Source organism: Umbelopsis ramanniana, assembly GCF_025399195.1.
Source record: "Umbelopsis ramanniana AG unplaced genomic scaffold K450scaffold_56, whole genome shotgun sequence".
In the NCBI taxonomy this organism is placed as follows: domain Eukaryota; kingdom Fungi; phylum Mucoromycota; class Umbelopsidomycetes; order Umbelopsidales; family Umbelopsidaceae; genus Umbelopsis; species Umbelopsis ramanniana.
The window spans coordinates 27,857-43,914 of NW_026252142.1; the positions used below are offsets into that span (position 1 = coordinate 27,857).

Sequence of the window (16,058 nt, forward strand, 5' to 3'; positions counted from 1 at the left end):
AAATCATTGGAATGGTTTGGCGCACTTGGGTGCTAAAGGGATGGATGAATGTGAAAGCAATGGAGCAAGTGAGAGTTCTTATGGGGCTGGGACGATCGGGTTGCACTGGGTTTAGCCTTTATGCTTGAAACTTGGGAACGGGATAAAAATCTCTGTGACGTGCATAAATTTCACTTCCGGTGGCAAAGGCCAGCCCATATTGGCAGCCCGCATCCTGCATCCCAAAGAGAACTCTTCCCGTACGACAATGTCCAAAGCTGCGTCATTTCTAAGAGAGTATCGTATCGTTCTGGTCGGAGAAGGAGGTGAGTGAGGAATACCGTTGAATAAGCTCGAGGAAAAGATCTTGCATTCTCAACCATGAATCCCCACAAAATATGATAGGTGTCGGAAAGTCAGCCCTGACCATTCAATTCATCCAGTCGCATTTTGTCGATGAATATGATCCTACTATTGAAGGTAGGTCACACGGTCAGAACGGCGTCAATGTTGTTCCCCTATACTAACACACCTTAAAATGACTCCGATCTCAATTTATTTTGGTGTTAAGACTCATATCGCAAACAATGCGTAATCGATAACGAAACCGCCCTTTTAGATGTTCTGGATACTGCTGGACAGGAAGAATATAGGTGAGTATGAATGTCAACTCGTGCCTCCAGGGGATGGAAGGAAAAAAAAATTATTTCTGTAACTGAATTAACAAACACATTCCCCGCCCCTCCCCCTTCTAAACAAAGTGCTATGCGCGAACAGTACATGCGGAACGGAGAAGGATTTCTTTTGGTATACTCTATCACTTCCAGACAGAGCTTTGAGGAAATTAATACGTTTTATCAACAAATCTGTCGTGTGAAAGATCGTGATGTCTTTCCAATGGTTTTGGTAGCGAACAAATCGGATCTGGAGAAGGATAGGCAGGTATCAAGTCATGAAGGTCGCGATTTAGCCAGGAATTTCGGTTGCACCTTTGTGGAAACCTCTGCTAAACAGAGGGTCAATGTGGATGAAGCGTTTTTCCATGTTGTTCGTGACATTAGGCGTTTCAATAAGGAGCAGGAGGCCAAAGACAGTGGCCATACTCCGTTCGAATCGCCCGATGAGCGCGAAGAAGCTGGTGGCGATAAGTGCTGCTTATTGATGTAATCTGTTCTACTCATTCGTTTTTTCTATATACCAGCCTGACAGTACAATACATTGTAATACACACTCATTTTCGTGATTGCAGGCGATAATCTTGACCGTTGATCTCTGAAAAAGTGAATTTTTCCAATATAGGATGATTTTGCCTCCTAGTACGACCCTTGTGAAGGGTTCATTGATGAACGTTTTGCCTGCGATAGTGGCTGTATCGAGTAGTTTCGAGAGAGGCTGGAGGGAAGCATCGGATGAAATAACTCTAAATTTCAAAGTAATTCTGGTCCAGAACGCTAAATTTGAATGACGAGTGTAATATGTTACCCAGTTTAGGTATATTCAATTGAGGCTATGGCATCGAAAGTTCAGTCAACGTGGCAAATCGTGGTACAACTTGGCTATCCTTTGTAACAAGCACAAAGTGATGACATAGGTTTTTACCTTGTTTAGGGTAAATATGCTGGTTGACAGACCTCATAATTTTATAAAATTTTAGTCTATTATGAATGGGATGCTGTTGTTTGAATCCACCTATTTTTGATTTCAATTTCAGGAGAACTTAAACCGATGAATGATTGAAATTATTATGACTGAATTAAATTTTAGAAGGTATATGACATCAGCAAGTTTGAGCGCTTTGGTTAGTTTTCAATGGCCGCGTAAAAAAAATTCCAAACAGTAAAAAAAAAATCTAGTCGACCGCAGTGCGTGGTGAATTTCGTATCTTAACTTAGCATCATGAGACCCATATTATTGCAAGGTCACACTCGTTCTTTGACACAGATCAAGTACAATCGTGAAGGTGATCTTCTCTTCTCTGTCTCCAAGGACAAGATTGTCAACGTTTGGTACTCTCATAATGGCGAACGTCTTGGAAGTTATTCCGGCCATCAAGGTGCTGTCTGGACTGTAGATGTCAACTGTGAGTAGAATCTTTACATTATGAATCGGAAATCTCAGGCACTGTGGATCTTACGACGAAGGAAATACATACGAATGGAGAACGCCTTCAATGATTCGATATACTTGTACATACAACAGATCAATCGAGCCATCAGAAAGAAAGAAAAAAAGAGGAATCTCGAATTCATTAGCAGATTACTACTAGCAAACACCAGTCGATCAGTATATACCTTCAACTGCACACCAGAAATTACACCTGTATTTGAACCACTGCACCCAGCCTAGACTTTTGCCTGATTTCCGCCACCCTATTACATTTAACTGACCCACCCCCTTTCTTTCTTTAGCAACCAGCACTATGGCTATCACTGGATCCGCAGATAACACAGCAATGTTGTGGAATGTTCAGACCGGAAAGTGCCTCAAGACCTGGGAGTTCAAGACCGCTGTTAAGCGAGTTGAATTCAACGAAGATGATGATATGGCTTTGTGCGTCACTGAGGAACGTATGGGTTACCCAGGCACTGTCACAGTTATCAGCATTAACCCTGATCTCGAAGCTGCACGTAAGCAAGCACACTCTTGTACGAATGGCTTTTTGATGTTTGTTACCAGGAGACTAACATTTTTTTTGTAGAATCCGATGAGCCCGTTGCCACTATCGTCAACGATGGCGGCCCCAAGGCTGTCGTCGCCGGCTGGACATACCTCAACAAATTCATCATTTGCGGACATGTTGATGGAAGCATTACTCAATGGGATTGGAAGGCAAACGAAAAGCTCAACACCATTAAGCCACACTCTGAATCATTGACTGATATTCAGTTCAGCACTGACCGCTCATACTTCATCACCTCATCCAAGGACAAATCTGCAAAGATATTTGATACCATCACTTTGGACGAACTCAAGAAGTATGAGACTGATACACCCCTCAACTCTGCATCCATCACCCCCAAGTTCCAAGAGTTTGTTATTGTCGGTGGTGGTCAAGATGCCATGAACGTCACAACCACTTCTGCACGAGCAGGAAAGTTCGAGTGCAGATTCTGGCACAAGATCCTCGAAGAGGAATGTGGTAGAGTCAGAGGTCACTTTGGTCCTATTAATACCATCGCTGTGCATCCAGATGGCAAGGGGTGAGTGGATATTCGATTTTTTGGATGGACAGCTTACTTTTTGCAGTTTACTGACCATATATGACATTGCAGCTTCTCAAGTGGTGGTGAAGATGGTTATGTTCGCGTTCACACTTTCGATTCTGATTACTTCAAGTTCAAGAGCGATCATTAGACCTTGGAATACTATTTCTTCGTTAATGTTAGAATTCTTCATCTCCCACTGGCCCCACGTCTACCAGAAAAGAAAATCATCACCCTTAAAAAAAAAAAAACCAAAGTAACTCCAAATTTACAGTGTACATTTCCGTTTTTCTTTTACAAAACCCTATTTTTTTTTCCCCTTTCTCATGTTCAAATACAACTGGAAAACCGAGAATTGACAAAGTGTGTGTGTTATAAGCTGGGCCCAATGTTATGAATTCTTGCGTGAGTGCATTCTACGGCAGCTGAGACATGAATTTGAAGATGATGCTCTTTATGGCGAACTAGGCCTAGTCCTTGATGGTGACATACCATGCACCACATTGATCCAAACGCTATGTTTTTTTGTCGACATTGCTTAAGCAGCTGCCATATAACTTTCCATATCATTCCGCTATCAGTCGAGCACCAAGACCGTTATATCGTTTTAAAAATGTTTATTAGCTAATGAAAGTCAAAAGGGCTACATAGTAATTTGAAGACTGAAGTAAAAACTATGGCTGTCTTTGTCCAGAACGATACTTTTATACTGTCAGGAATTACTATATAGCATGTAGACATTCTGACAAGAAACAATAATGAATCGTAGTATGGTAACACTCTCCAATAAGCTCAGACATCCGTAAATCATATTAATAAGAACTCTTCTACAGAGCATATGCTGGTTGAACGTTATTGAAACCGGGGTAGCAATGGAGTAGTCTCTAATAATCACCGCAAGCATGCATTACGAACATCTTTGAGCAAGCCAAGTAAACTGTGATAAAGGTGGTCTGATTCCAGTCTGCTGGAAGTTGGGTCATTCCGTTCCTCATTGATGCTCCGCTTCACGGGACTGCGAAATTTCCCGAAAGCATTCGTTCTCTGTCTTCCAGAAAAGGCTGACCTTGTACCTCTTCTTTGCTTTCTTTGTACTTACTATCCAAGGGATACTCATATCCTCCCATGGCTACCTTCAAACACAGAGCTTCCTCAGGAAAGATCGCTGGCGTTGAACCGCCCGCACCGGAAAAACCGCAACCGACCTCGGTTTTCGACTCAAAGACCTACACACCTTACATAATATATCTCAGCACTTCGCTCTTGCTGACTGTAATCATTTACGTAGCAGCTTTTTGGAATACCCAATGGAGCGACCTGTTCAATTCACATCCTGCTCGAGGAGAAATGGGCCTGGGGAAATTTATCATCAAAGGCGTTCGATTCGATGAAGGTGAGTGCGATGGAAATATATTCCATGATGAGTGCGACCATGGCTGGCTTTTTTTTCTTTTTCATCGGCCGCTACGTCAACCATCTTCGATCGTGAAGTATTCGGGTACTTACTTTGTAATATCTTGATAGCTGGAGTCCGAACCGCTTTTGCATACCCGTGGCGGCTGGCAACCACAACATCAGCCGCTCGCATCTCAACCTGGCTGGGCTATGCTGTCCATCAGCTTGGTCAATTTTATATCTTGGCCAATGTACAATGGCTCTCTAGGACAGGGCAAATCAAAGCCAAATGGTCTTCACAATACCAATGGTGGAATTGGCAAATGCTTTATCTGAACGTAGCTATGGTGCTGTATAAATGCATTCAAGGTCACATATGGTACGAAGGATTGGCTGTGGATGTCCCGGAAGGAACAGCTATGGGTGCTGTCATAGCCATTCTGATCGGTGCCATCATCATTGAAATACCTTAGTAAGTTGTGCCTCGAGCAAGTGGATAAAAAGTTTGAGTGAGGTAACTGAATGAATTTTATAGCCGTGGACTCTTCTTTGGCCGGTGCAAGCGCCTTCCTGTTCCTCATTTCAACGACGTTATCACCTTTGCAAAACGATATCACGGTTACATGATCAGCTTTGGCATTGTCTATGATTTCCACTATCATCCTATGGTAAGCAAATTGAGTTGAGGGGTACAGTGCACTAGAGATAATGGCTCCTAAGTAAATGTATGGATTTTCAGGAGGCAACAGTAGGGCATCTTGGCGGGTTCTTTTATCAGTTTCTGCTATTTTGGCAGTCCACCTCCTTTCTACACTATGTAAGTTGTGCGGCTTTCCCAAATTTCTCTAGACCCATTAGCATACTAACGACACATTGTTTCCTCCATTCAATAACATTGCTTAGTCTCATCGCAACAAAAACTGGACCTTGTTGCTTGAAGTCTGGGTACTGATTCATGGGACCATAACAGCATTAAGTCAACCTGGGGTTGGCTGGCAAATTTTCTTGTTCGGGTTCTCTGTCATTTTCCTAGTCAACCAAATTTGGGGTATCCCGGCCATTCGCAAGCTGTCCGTGCGCAGTCGAACCATTACTATCACCGCAGCATACGCAGCTTTCATCGCTCTGGCCTACTACGGCTTCCGGGAGAACAAGGCATACTATCGAATGACCTTCATCCCTGTCACCGAGTTTGCCTTCGCTATCGTGGTTATTCTCATGGGCTCGGCTACAGCGGCTATCGTCAAGCGACTTCAAAACATTTGGGTCATTGGCTCTCTCATTGCCAGTGTGTACATGCTAGCCGATGGATTTATGATTTACACTTTAGCTCTTATCCTCAGTGGCGGCGTGGTTACGGTATATAATGACTACTGAAGGGTTTCAATCCACTGAGTCTGGCTAGGAATGCTAGATGACGTTAATACCAATACTTAAAATTGTTGCTCCTCCATAATACTCCAAGCCGAGAGGAGCATGCAAGCTCCCTTGTATTATGATTATTTTATTGGCATAGACAATAAAAAAAAGCGTTTAATAACATAAGATCAATATTATGGCATACTGACAAGAGGCAATATCATGAACGGGTATGGTCACTACCAATGATTGACGAAATGGAGAGCGCACGCATACAATATGAGAGACATCCTTTCAGCTGATGTGTTGGACTTGCGACCAATATATGTACTGTGTTCGCAGTTCCTGGTTTGATTCACAAAACCATTTATAAACATTGCAGGACTTTGGACTAACAACGTGACTGACATGCGCAGTGAACGGATTTAGCACGATTCAAAGTAATAACAAACAACAAAACTGTACCGTTCGGTCTCATTGGAAGCCAAACGGGTCACACCCAATGAAAAGAAAAGGTGGTTAACGGGACACATTTGTTTGTAGCCACTTTGGCGTAGTTTTATGCCGTAGCTGGTTGTCCTTCATGTCAGAAGACCTGAAATCTTCAGTAGAGAAAATCCGTTTATTTGCGCAGTTGTGGCAAGATTTGGTTCCATTCATAGGTAATCTCGAAATACTATGGAACATAAATGTGATCAATTTACTGTGCACTGTGCTGATTCCATCCTCGATGCCGAAATCATGATTACTGCAGCGCATTGTTTTTACATAGGAGATCCTCTTAGTCCTGTGAAACCTTGAGACGTTAAAGTATACTACGGTAGCATAGCGAACATGACAGACTATCCTGCTGTGGGTGCAACCCAAATCATTATTGAAATGATTATGACGACGGTAAAGAAGACAACGACATCGCTGTCATCAAGATCGGTAATGGTCAACATCCGATCGGTACAGCCGATGTAAATCGTATCCCTTTGTCGTCGAGAAATATAGTTGAAGGTGCTGTTTTAATTGTTGTTGAATGGGGAGAGACTAAATCTGATGAAGAATCATCATCCTCTCATAAGAGATTGTTTTATGCTTTCCAGGTAATGGATGATGGTGATTCTGTCGTTCAATTTGCAGAAATCGAGTGCATTAATCTGATAGACATCTTCGCCCGGATCTGGATACCTTTTGGACCTTCATATATTCATGAACAGGATAAGCTCTTAACGTTTCTTTGATGTATTTTGGAATGACGGTTGCTTTGTAGAAAGTGAACAACGTGCCAATGACCCTCACGGCATATATGATTTGTGCTTGAGTGACTCTGAGATTATGTGCAGCAACGAATATCTCCCCCATGACTTCATTTTCTTTCCAGTGATTGCCGTAAGAAGCGTTCTTCATGGTTTTGTCGTCAATAATGATCATCATGTTGGATTCGTAGCTAGACACAACAAAGTCTGGACTCGCAACCACTTTGATTTCATCGCTCTTGACCTTGATCTCATACTTGCGTTGCGCATTAATATGGAGAGGAAATGAATGGAAGTGCATATTGTATAGCAAGGTATCGACAAAGCCATTGATATATGCTTTGTAAAGACGATTTTTAGCATCGAAAACATCCTTCACCTCTCTCACTAAAGTCTTTAAGGTGTTGTCAATAGGGAGAGAATGGATATCTATATTTGTTTCCCACATAGTGTCGGGGATACTTTGCAAATACAGTTCATTTTCATTCTGAATGGATGAGACTTCGAAAATAGATTCTGTGTATATGTCGATGTGCATCAACTCAGTCAAATTCTTTTTCCAACTGTACGTCTTGCCCTTCGTCTGAATCATCCGTTGATGAGTGAGAGTCTTCATGGTAGTTCACGGTAATTCTTTTCGTCTTCATAGGTATACTACCAACACGCGTAAGGGATGTTTGCACAGTTTTCTGAGTTTTAAACACGCAGTATGAGTCACGTGACAATAGGAGATTGAAAACTATAGAAATAGCTTGCAGTTACTTTGCGAAAAGCTATGTGTGCAAAAAATGGGATAGTAAAAAATCAACAAATTGTACCATTTACTACGCAGCCCACCGCTATAAATGAAAGCATCGAGACAAACATTTTCCCACCTAAGAAACACCTTACCCTTATGTCCTGGATTAAGATTGGACTGCTTGTGCTTGGCGCGTACGTCTATTCGGCAGCAAGTCAAGAGAGACGTTGCCGCTGCTTGTCCACTGACCCATGCTGGCCGTCCCTGGACACCTGGAATCAGTTGGACGCCTCTCTGACAGGTGGACTGGTGCCTGTGTATCCTCCTGCCAAGCCTTGCCATGGCGATAACATTAATCAAACGGAATGCCAAATTGTTCATGACCGGTGGTTTGACGGCTACTGGCGAAGTGACCAGCCGGGAGCTTTGATCTCCATGAATTTTGAAATCCTGCCTAATGAGACTTGGGGATGCCAGCTCAATGTCAGTTCGTCTTGGCCTTGTTCTCAAGGCAACTTGCCAACGTTTGCAGCCAATGTATCCAATGTGGCTGACGTGCAAAAGGCTGTCCAATTTGCTTCTGAGCATAATTTACGGCTGGTGATTAAAAATTCTGGTCACGACTACATTGGTCGAAGTACGGCTGCTGATGCCTTCAGTATCTGGACTCGCCATCTTAATGACATAACTCTGCATGATGCCTTTGTGCCAAATAACACCAATGCCGCCCCTACCACTGCTGTTACTGTTCAAACAGGCGTTCGGCTGATCGACCTGTATGAAGCCACCGCGCATAAAGATTTGGTTGTCGTGGCTGGCGCTGCTATCACCGTTGCTGCTGGTGGTGGTTATATTGGAGGAGGTGGTCATTCTCCTATTTCACCGATCTATGGTCTAGCCGTTGATAATGCCTTGCAATTCACTGTTGTGCTTGCTAACGGGGAAGTGGTCATTGCCAACGATGCTATGAACCCAGACCTTTTCTGGGCACTGCGAGGTGGAGGAGCAGGTACGTGGGGGGTGGTGATTGATGTGACACTACGCACCTTCCCTGCTCCAAACGTCATGTCTAGCGTCCTATTCATTGCTGCCCACAATGATACCAAGTCGTTCACGTCGGTCATGACCAAGTTCATTGAACTTCAACCTCAAATGTCAAAAGATAACTTTACTGGCTACTGGTATGGGTTTAACAAAACTCTTGCCTTTTTATACATTGGTTATGACCTCAACAAGACGGAAGCCACTACCCGCATGACTCCATTCTTGAACTTCACCGCTTCCGTGTCTGGACCGCCTCCACAATACATAGTGACGGAATTCCCCAGCTGGGCGGCGTTTTTGGAAACAACTTGGTGTCCTGGCGGGACATGTCCTTCAGAGGGTGGCCAAACTGCTCTCCTGGCATCTCGCTTGATTCCCCTCGATTCTTTTGATCAACCCGATGCGCTTGGTTCATTGCTTGTGGACATAAGTAGTGACCTCGACGTCACTGGCGATACCATGCTTGGGCACCTTGTGGCGGGCGGAGAAGTCGTCAGAAAGGACCCAGATAGCGTGGGTGTAAACCCTGCTTGGCGCAAAGCCCTCTGGCATGTTGTACTCACTGGTGCACAGTTTGAATTCAATGCCACAGCCGCTCAACGAAAGAAAGCCGGCGACCGTGTCACAAAATTGAACAGCAAGCTGATTGATTTCACACCTGGTTCGGGAGCGTATCTCAATGAAGCGGATATCCAAGAACCCAACTGGCAACAATCGTTCTTTGGATCGCATTATGATCGCTTGAAGCAGATAAAGAACAAGGTGGATCCACACCACCTGTTTATTTGTCACCATTGTGTTGGCAGCGAAGACTGGGATGCCTCATTGAATTGTCCGGCAAAGTGAAACCATGTTTTCAGAGTAATTTGGAAGCTCTGAGATGTGAGAGGTTGCTGCCACGCGTGGTGTACCTTATTTGTGAACACGCAACGACGCATTACTAGGATAACGTTTTTTTTTATCAAGTCAATAAATTTTTTTCATATTATAATAAAATTCTCATAGGTCACCATGTTTGTCACATCATACATTCGTCCGGTTATGCTAATGGCATATGTTTTTGTACGTCAACTCTGGCTTTTATAGCCATGGTATCCATGTCTAGCCCCCCAAGCGGGGCGCCCCTGCCTCAGGACACTATCAATGATGAAGGTGCTAAGGTGCCTTTGCCATGTCATGCCATTGGCACGGCAAGTTTTATTTTGTTTGCAATAGAATAGTATAACCTGACAGTGGGGAGAGAACCGCTAGGATTCGAGCAGTCATGGTACGCACGAAAAATGGGGGGGGGGACAGTAACAACAGCATGAAAGGAACGGTGGGAGAAACATTATGAACGTGAGGGAGGGAGTACATGATATGACTGACAGTAAAGAAAAAACGCGAGAGGGTAATAGCCAAAAAGGTCAGCAAAAATCAAAACATTCGCATTTTGTTAGGATAGCACGTAGAATAGGCGGGAATTTTGGGGGGGGGGGAGACCTCCGATGGTATCAAAGGATAAGGCACTTGAACTTCTTTTTGCTCTTATCTCTGGCTGGCATCTGTCGATTAATCTGTCTGACAAGATCGTAAAACACTTCATCAACGTTGATCTTTTGTCTGGCTGACGTTTCATAAAACGGTTTACCGCCCCATTGTTGTGAGAGCATCATGCCTTGTTCTCGGGACACCATGCGCTCGTCTTCCAAATCGCACTTGTTACCAACCAGCACCAGCGGAACCTAAGTGAAGCAGGCAGGGGTGAGTGGTCAAGAAGAAGAAAAACAGCGCGGCACTACGTATACAGAGGTTATTCAAAATAAAGATGTCAACTCACGTTGTCAGTATCTTTGACCCGCAAAATCTGCTCTCGTAATTCATACAGATCGTTCATAGTCACCATACTTGTGATGGAGAATACAAGTATGAAGCCTTGGCCGTTTTTCATGTACAAGTCTCTCATAGCGGTAAATTGTTCGGTACCAGCCGTATCCAAAATCTCCAGCATGCACTGCTGTCCATCCACCTCGACTTGTTTTCTATACGAGTCTTCGATCGTTGGATCATACTTTTCCACAAATATTGATTGAACAAACTGGACGGTCTGCAGGAGAGATGAGTGTGAGATTAGAGTAGAGTCGGAGATGGCAGCGATATCATGAAAGACGCGGTGAAGAGATGGAAAACGACGTACCAATGCTGACTTTCCAACACCACCAGATCCGAGGACGACGAGTTTATATTCCCTCATGCTTGCACTAAGAGGATGATGGGCGGAGCTTTGACAAAAGAACAAGGAGAGACTCAAATATGAAATTGGGATGGGCCAGAAAACTGGTCTGAGTGGCTTTGGTGGAGTCTATCCCCCCCCCATACTTTTTTCACAATGACGCGTATATCCTTTTCTTTGAGTGAATGTATTAAAAAAAAAAAAAAAGACAGAAGCGATATAAAATAAACGTTTCCAAAAAAACACACAACATCTACTGGAGAAAAACATACAAGAAAGAAAAAAATGGTGAGCCAAACAACCGAATGTCCTCGCGAAACATATAATAGGGACATGGCATTCTAGTGAACCGGCATGAAAGCATGCTGAAAAGCTAGAATGGGGATTTTGATAAAAAGAATAAATAGAATTCAATTTGGGATGGTGTCTGATCAACTTTTTGGGATATTTTTTCGTTTCTTTTTACACAGGCAAGGTGACTTGGGAAGCATCCAAGCCAAGAGCATGTAGGAATAGGTTGACATTGGATATCTTGTGTGCGGCTTGTTCAGCAGGAAGGCGGTTACTGGATGCCATTACGATATCTTCCATGACGCGATCTCTGATCTCAGTGACCAGCGAATGTTGCTGCTCCATGGAGGCACCCACGGCAATAGCAGCCAAGAACTGCCATACATAAGTATCATCCGCGTTGTTAGCAAGATGGACAGCATTGATAGCTTGGTTGTTGCCAGGGAGTATCACAGGTGGTGGGAAGAACATGAGGAAATGGTCATGCAATTTCTCATACAGTTGCTGGTATAGCATATCCCATCGTTCCAGTTCTTCAGGAGTGCATTGAGCAAGACCTTGCAAGGCACCTCCACCTTGCTTGAGGATCTCCGCTCGCGACAAGAACATGGTCATCAAGGACAAGCCAGCCTGGGATATAGTTAGCAAAACGCAAGTCTCATACCAATGAATAAAAAAATAAAATGAAGTCGTACCTTGCTCTTGCCAACATACATAAGGTCGTTTCGCTGCATCATCAATTGAATCAGGTCACACACCGTGCTGAAGGGAGCTTCGGCGACATAGGCCACCATGGGAGGGATAACGGTGTTCATGAACAATTCGACATCCTCCAAGCTGACGAAATCGTATTGATCTTGACCTTGAGAAGGTGTGTTGCTGGTGGCCATCTGACACACCTTGAGGGAGTCAAAGTGAGCAACAACCAATTTGAGCATAGAATAGATTTTCTCTGGGCTGCAGTGTCGTGCTATACGAGGAATGAGCTTTTTGCCCTTATGGACAGACAAGATGGAAATGAAAGGATGTTGATTGATATCTTCATCTTCTTCAATTCGAAGTTCACTCCACATTTTGCTAATGGCGTCGGCATAGTCCGTGTTCCATCGGTCAATAGAGTCCTGATGTTCTTTTTCGTAACCAGGTCTCGCAACAGGCGAAGGAGCTTCTCTGCGCAACTGTTCCAACTTGAGCACGGTCATGTAGAGGTCTTCAATCAGTCTCAACACCTTCTTCTTATCATTGAGCACCTTGCGAGGAGGGGAAGATTTCTATGGGCACAATAAGTCAGCATTCAATTTAAATTGTGGGGAGGAAGCGCGCTAAGACTAACCTCGGATCGATCCTCAGGACTGGTTTGTTCGCTGGAGTCATGAGCAGAAACGCTGGATGCCTTTCTGTCACTGACTTGCAACAGTTGTCTTGGGTTTCTGACAGAATGTGTGGTAATTTTACCCAAAGCACCTTCCAAAGACACTACAAGGGAGATGGATATGTTAAAAAGGGCCACGATCCAAACAAAATGTTGCTTAAACACTCACATTGAGTTTGCTTGGGACGTCTCTTAGCGTCATTGACGATACGTTGAACCTGCTGTTGCATTTTGTGCATGGCATTCTCTTCGCGTCGGTTAGATCGCTTGCCTCTGTCACCACTTTCTCTTAGCTTGGCTTCCATCATGGGATCCTTGTTGGAACCCGGGGGAGGAAGTCCGGCTCTCTGTCTGATGGCTGAGTAGACTTGATAGTAGAAATCATCAGCAAAAGGATCTCCAGAAGCAAGTTGCTGAAGTTGAATGCGATTGATGAAATCCTTGTCACGAGTAGTCATCAACTTGTCATAGCGCGACTAGAAAAACGCAGGAAACACGGGTCAATATCACATTCATGAACGATCACTAGCTTTTCCCTTCAGTCCTCACCTTCTCAGCTTGCTGACGCATTTGCTCACGTCTCTTAAGCTCCTTCTCCGCTGACATTTGTTCCAAAAGCTCTTGCTGTTGTCTAAGGGCCATCATTTGAGCTGGATCAACATTTCCGTAACCAAACTGGGGTTGTTGCTGTTGCTGCTGAGGGTACGGCATATTGGGGCTGGGGACACCTCCTTTAGCTAACATAGCAGCTTCCACTTCCGCCATAGTAAGCATTTTCTTTCCAGGAAGTTGGTTGCCGCCAAGCATGTTGGACTGATCGCTAGGAGGCATTTGACCATGGTAGTTGGCCGTACGGTGTAACTCGGCCTCAATTTCATCAAACGTCTGTCCTCTTTGGTGGCCAGGCACAAGTCCATAAGGCTGCTGTTGACCAAGGTAAGGCTGCTGCTGCTGCTTGGCTCCTTGAGCATGCAAGGCTGCGGCGTACGATTGGTCTGTCAAAAAACACAGAACTGTCAGCTATGACCATGATTGACACTTAGTGTACAGTATTGCTTACCATGAGGCGAACCGAAATCTCCCCAAATAGAGCTAGAAGCCATAGCTGGTGACGAGTCATCCAAACCACGGCTGCTGGCAGAATGACCACGGCTTAGAGCAGAGGTGTAACGCAGCTGATTGTCCTCAAAGTTATTCTTAGGAGGAACCCAAGGGTTGAGAAAACCTGCCTGTTGCTGACCATGACGGGCTGCTATATGAAAGGAGCATGACTTAGAAATGGCACTAGAAGGACGCAAAGCAATGCATGTTTAGTAGCTTACGTTGCTGGTTCTGATTTGGCTTTCCACTAATGAAAAAAGCTTCATCTTCACTGATTCTAGTGTTGTTGAAGTTTTCAGTGTTGGAAACAAAATCAAAGTCAGGACCTACGAAAAGCAAGCAGTTTAGTGAACCGAATCTGAGGGCATTCACTACTATATCAATCCTCAAGCTTACCATCTTTTCTGACATCGACAGAGAATGTGACATCATTGAGATCGTCGTTCTCTTCTATGAGTTGATCAGCCAAACCATCATCTTCCTCAAGCTCCTGTCTCAGACCACCAAAATCGTAGATCTCAAGGTCTTCGCCAGCTCTTGCAGCGTAGTTCTTGATTTTGGAGTTGACGTCGCCGGAGCCTTCAAATATCTCATCGTCATAACCTCCTCCTCCTACAACACCACCACGTGGTCTATCGCGGTCTCCTAGTGGAGGTAAACTGGTATTGAAACTATAGATCCAAAAAGAAGAGTGAGGTCAGCGTGGGGGGTTCGATTAGAGAAGATTGGACATGAAGTGACCATTTCTCGTAAACTGAATCGCCTTACCCAAAAAAAGAATCTCCCATTTGTCGTATTTAAGCTGTCGACAAATGCTTTGCTGATCAGGATACGCTCTTCCTGGTAACTTTTACGTCTAGATTCAAAGTGGTAAAGAAGAGCGATTAGATGCTGCGTAATCAGTGACCACCATGCTTTACCCACTGCGACATTTTCGCTGGATCAGGTTAGAGGGGGATGAATAGGTATGTGTGTTGAAATGCGTACCCGTTGATACTACTTCACCTAGTGGACGCTTTGGTAAAGTGCTGTGAGAGTATCTGCAGTGTTTGTTGCTGAGGTTTTTACCAAACAAGTTCCAAAGATTACAGGCCAATCAGAGCTCCGGATTTTTCAACATCAGCTCTGCCGTGGCTATCCCGCAACATTTAAAAGACTCTGATAACTGAAAGATGGGAACCTACAAAAGCACTGTGTTGATGTTGTTCGATGATAATAGCTTGATCGTTGTTATTATTGTTCAGAAAATACGTTTTGACTCATAAGGGCACGCTACGTCCGCGATATAGAATGTGATGATGATACAGTATGTATATTAAACACGGCATGAACGACCTTCATGCCTATGGTCATTTCTTTTGAAGCTATTACGTATTTTCTAAGCAGTCTAATAAGTAAATGGAGATTTTCAATACGTGCAGTTTGACACCGTTGGCTCTAGTCGTCGTTGCCTATCTGTTCGTCATCATCCTCGTCAGCATCATCAGCTTCACCCTCATCCATTTCCAGAACTAATATTTTTCCACTATCATCCACGACGCTCAGTATTCTGCGGCGCTGTCTACCATTGCTTCCAAGAATGACATTTTCCATGTCTTTTAGTTCCATGTATCTATTCAGCACAAGGTTCTCCGTAGCGCGCTAGAAGCTGTTAGGTTATGTGTACTGAAATAGGGTGTAAATGGGATGAAAAGCTTACTGTTGCTGAGGTTGCCCTAACCGTTTCCACATCAACATTGCTGTATTCTATTTCAGGATATGCAACAGTGGCAATGTAGGTCCTTCCTTCTGCTGAGGTATTGTTCAGACACTTCATCCACGCCACCACACGTAAACGCCTTGTATTCAAACGTACCTGTAGGGTCCACCAGGATCATGCCTAATTCTTGGTCATCAAACATCTCCATGTCGGACACAATGACATCCTGAACATCGAAGCGCGCAACCTTGATGTCACCGGCCGTCATTGTTGAGCCTTTGAATTGCATGGCCAAGTTCAGCATATACACTGTACCAAGATATGTCAGAATGAATACATCGGTCAATGAGTTAGACTTCTATCAACTTACATTTTCGCCTGCCTTTCTCCACAATGACAAAGCCAGCATACTGTTGATGG

At 44.1% G+C, this 16,058-nt stretch overlaps 8 protein-coding genes across 8 annotated transcripts; 4 read left to right on the forward strand and 4 right to left on the reverse strand.

Annotated features, from left to right (window-relative positions):
* The first annotated feature begins 132 nt into the window (after positions 1-132).
* Positions 133-1,536, forward strand: K450DRAFT_254230 (uncharacterized protein). The gene is made up of 4 exons (XM_051591167.1): positions 133-305; positions 385-459; positions 551-632; positions 741-1,536. The coding sequence occupies exons 1-4, from the start codon at positions 248-250 to the stop codon at positions 1,144-1,146; spliced, it is 621 nt and encodes a 206-aa protein (XP_051441922.1). The 5' UTR covers positions 133-247; the 3' UTR covers positions 1,147-1,536.
* A 295-nt stretch (positions 1,537-1,831) lies between these two features.
* K450DRAFT_254234 (uncharacterized protein) lies at positions 1,832-3,568 on the forward strand. Its single transcript, XM_051591168.1, has 4 exons — positions 1,832-2,059; positions 2,388-2,606; positions 2,678-3,179; positions 3,252-3,568. Exons 1-4 carry the CDS (start codon positions 1,876-1,878, stop codon positions 3,331-3,333), a joined length of 987 nt encoding a protein of 328 aa, XP_051441923.1. The 5' UTR covers positions 1,832-1,875; the 3' UTR covers positions 3,334-3,568.
* A 75-nt stretch (positions 3,569-3,643) lies between these two features.
* On the reverse strand, positions 3,644-4,120 carry K450DRAFT_254235 (uncharacterized protein). Its single transcript, XM_051591169.1, has one exon. The coding sequence runs from the start codon at positions 4,084-4,086 to the stop codon at positions 3,895-3,897; it is 192 nt and encodes a 63-aa protein (XP_051441924.1). The 5' UTR covers positions 4,087-4,120; the 3' UTR covers positions 3,644-3,894.
* A 122-nt stretch (positions 4,121-4,242) lies between these two features.
* On the forward strand, positions 4,243-6,130 carry K450DRAFT_254240 (uncharacterized protein). Its single transcript, XM_051591170.1, has 5 exons — positions 4,243-4,575; positions 4,707-5,049; positions 5,113-5,245; positions 5,317-5,394; positions 5,481-6,130. The coding sequence occupies exons 1-5, from the start codon at positions 4,308-4,310 to the stop codon at positions 5,952-5,954; spliced, it is 1,296 nt and encodes a 431-aa protein (XP_051441925.1). The 5' UTR covers positions 4,243-4,307; the 3' UTR covers positions 5,955-6,130.
* Positions 6,131-7,967: 1,837 nt separating this feature from the next.
* Positions 7,968-10,132, forward strand: K450DRAFT_254247 (uncharacterized protein). Its single transcript, XM_051591171.1, has one exon. The coding sequence runs from the start codon at positions 8,076-8,078 to the stop codon at positions 9,807-9,809; it is 1,734 nt and encodes a 577-aa protein (XP_051441926.1). The 5' UTR covers positions 7,968-8,075; the 3' UTR covers positions 9,810-10,132.
* K450DRAFT_254248 (uncharacterized protein) lies at positions 10,018-11,315 on the reverse strand. Its single transcript, XM_051591172.1, has 3 exons — positions 11,140-11,315; positions 10,783-11,049; positions 10,018-10,687 (listed from the first exon to the last, which is right to left on the reverse strand). The coding sequence occupies exons 1-3, from the start codon at positions 11,194-11,196 to the stop codon at positions 10,457-10,459; spliced, it is 555 nt and encodes a 184-aa protein (XP_051441927.1). The 5' UTR covers positions 11,197-11,315; the 3' UTR covers positions 10,018-10,456.
* Positions 11,316-11,541: 226 nt separating this feature from the next.
* Positions 11,542-14,990, reverse strand: K450DRAFT_254253 (uncharacterized protein). Its single transcript, XM_051591173.1, has 10 exons — positions 14,927-14,990; positions 14,708-14,795; positions 14,336-14,610; positions 14,161-14,265; positions 13,899-14,090; positions 13,388-13,833; positions 13,008-13,314; positions 12,800-12,942; positions 12,162-12,737; positions 11,542-12,096 (listed from the first exon to the last, which is right to left on the reverse strand). Exons 2-10 carry the CDS (start codon positions 14,725-14,727, stop codon positions 11,638-11,640), a joined length of 2,523 nt encoding a protein of 840 aa, XP_051441928.1. The 5' UTR covers positions 14,728-14,795; positions 14,927-14,990; the 3' UTR covers positions 11,542-11,637.
* Positions 14,991-15,131: 141 nt separating this feature from the next.
* On the reverse strand, positions 15,132-16,058 carry K450DRAFT_254257 (uncharacterized protein). The gene is made up of 3 exons (XM_051591174.1): positions 15,795-16,058; positions 15,639-15,730; positions 15,132-15,580 (listed from the first exon to the last, which is right to left on the reverse strand). The coding sequence occupies exons 1-3, from the start codon at positions 15,940-15,942 to the stop codon at positions 15,377-15,379; spliced, it is 444 nt and encodes a 147-aa protein (XP_051441929.1). The 5' UTR covers positions 15,943-16,058; the 3' UTR covers positions 15,132-15,376.

Bases quoted from the DNA above. Each gene is read 5' to 3' on its own strand.
- K450DRAFT_254247 (XM_051591171.1), top strand. From the start codon at position 8,076: ATGTCCTGGATTAAGATTGGACTGCTTGTGCTTGGCGCGTACGTCTAT.
- K450DRAFT_254230 (XM_051591167.1), top strand. From the start codon at position 248: ATGTCCAAAGCTGCGTCATTTCTAAGAGAGTATCGTATCGTTCTGGTC. The intron at 306-384 runs GTGAGTGAGGAA...AAAATATGATAG, and splicing joins CGTTCTGGTCGGAGAAGGAG to GTGTCGGAAAGTCAGCCCTG. The intron at 633-740 runs GTGAGTATGAAT...TTCTAAACAAAG, and splicing joins GCTGGACAGGAAGAATATAG to TGCTATGCGCGAACAGTACA.
- K450DRAFT_254253 (XM_051591173.1), bottom strand. From the start codon at position 14,727: ATGGGAGATTCTTTTTTTGG. The intron at 13,315-13,387 runs GTGAGGACTGAA...GCGTTTTTCTAG, and splicing joins TGCGTCAGCAAGCTGAGAAG to TCGCGCTATGACAAGTTGAT. The intron at 12,097-12,161 runs GTACGACTTCAT...ACTATATCCCAG, and splicing joins TGTATGTTGGCAAGAGCAAG to GCTGGCTTGTCCTTGATGAC.
- K450DRAFT_254235 (XM_051591169.1), bottom strand. From the start codon at position 4,086: ATGCTTGCGGTGATTATTAGAGACTACTCCATTGCTACCCCGGTTTCA.
- K450DRAFT_254234 (XM_051591168.1), top strand. From the start codon at position 1,876: ATGAGACCCATATTATTGCAAGGTCACACTCGTTCTTTGACACAGATC. The intron at 2,060-2,387 runs GTGAGTAGAATC...TTCTTTCTTTAG, and splicing joins CTGGACTGTAGATGTCAACT to CAACCAGCACTATGGCTATC. The intron at 3,180-3,251 runs GTGAGTGGATAT...ATGACATTGCAG, and splicing joins GTGCATCCAGATGGCAAGGG to CTTCTCAAGTGGTGGTGAAG.
- K450DRAFT_254248 (XM_051591172.1), bottom strand. From the start codon at position 11,196: ATGAGGGAATATAAACTCGTCGTCCTCGGATCTGGTGGTGTTGGAAAG. The intron at 11,050-11,139 runs GTACGTCGTTTT...TCTCTCCTGCAG, and splicing joins GTGTTGGAAAGTCAGCATTG to ACCGTCCAGTTTGTTCAATC. The intron at 10,688-10,782 runs GTGAGTTGACAT...TGCTTCACTTAG, and splicing joins GGGTCAAAGATACTGACAAC to GTTCCGCTGGTGCTGGTTGG.
- K450DRAFT_254257 (XM_051591174.1), bottom strand. From the start codon at position 15,942: ATGCTGAACTTGGCCATGCAATTCAAAGGCTCAACAATGACGGCCGGT. The intron at 15,731-15,794 runs GTACGTTTGAAT...ACAATACCTCAG, and splicing joins GATCCTGGTGGACCCTACAG to CAGAAGGAAGGACCTACATT. The intron at 15,581-15,638 runs GTAAGCTTTTCA...AACAGCTTCTAG, and splicing joins TTAGGGCAACCTCAGCAACA to CGCGCTACGGAGAACCTTGT.
- K450DRAFT_254240 (XM_051591170.1), top strand. From the start codon at position 4,308: ATGGCTACCTTCAAACACAGAGCTTCCTCAGGAAAGATCGCTGGCGTT. The intron at 5,246-5,316 runs GTAAGCAAATTG...ATGGATTTTCAG, and splicing joins ATTTCCACTATCATCCTATG to GAGGCAACAGTAGGGCATCT. The intron at 5,395-5,480 runs GTAAGTTGTGCG...AACATTGCTTAG, and splicing joins CCACCTCCTTTCTACACTAT to TCTCATCGCAACAAAAACTG.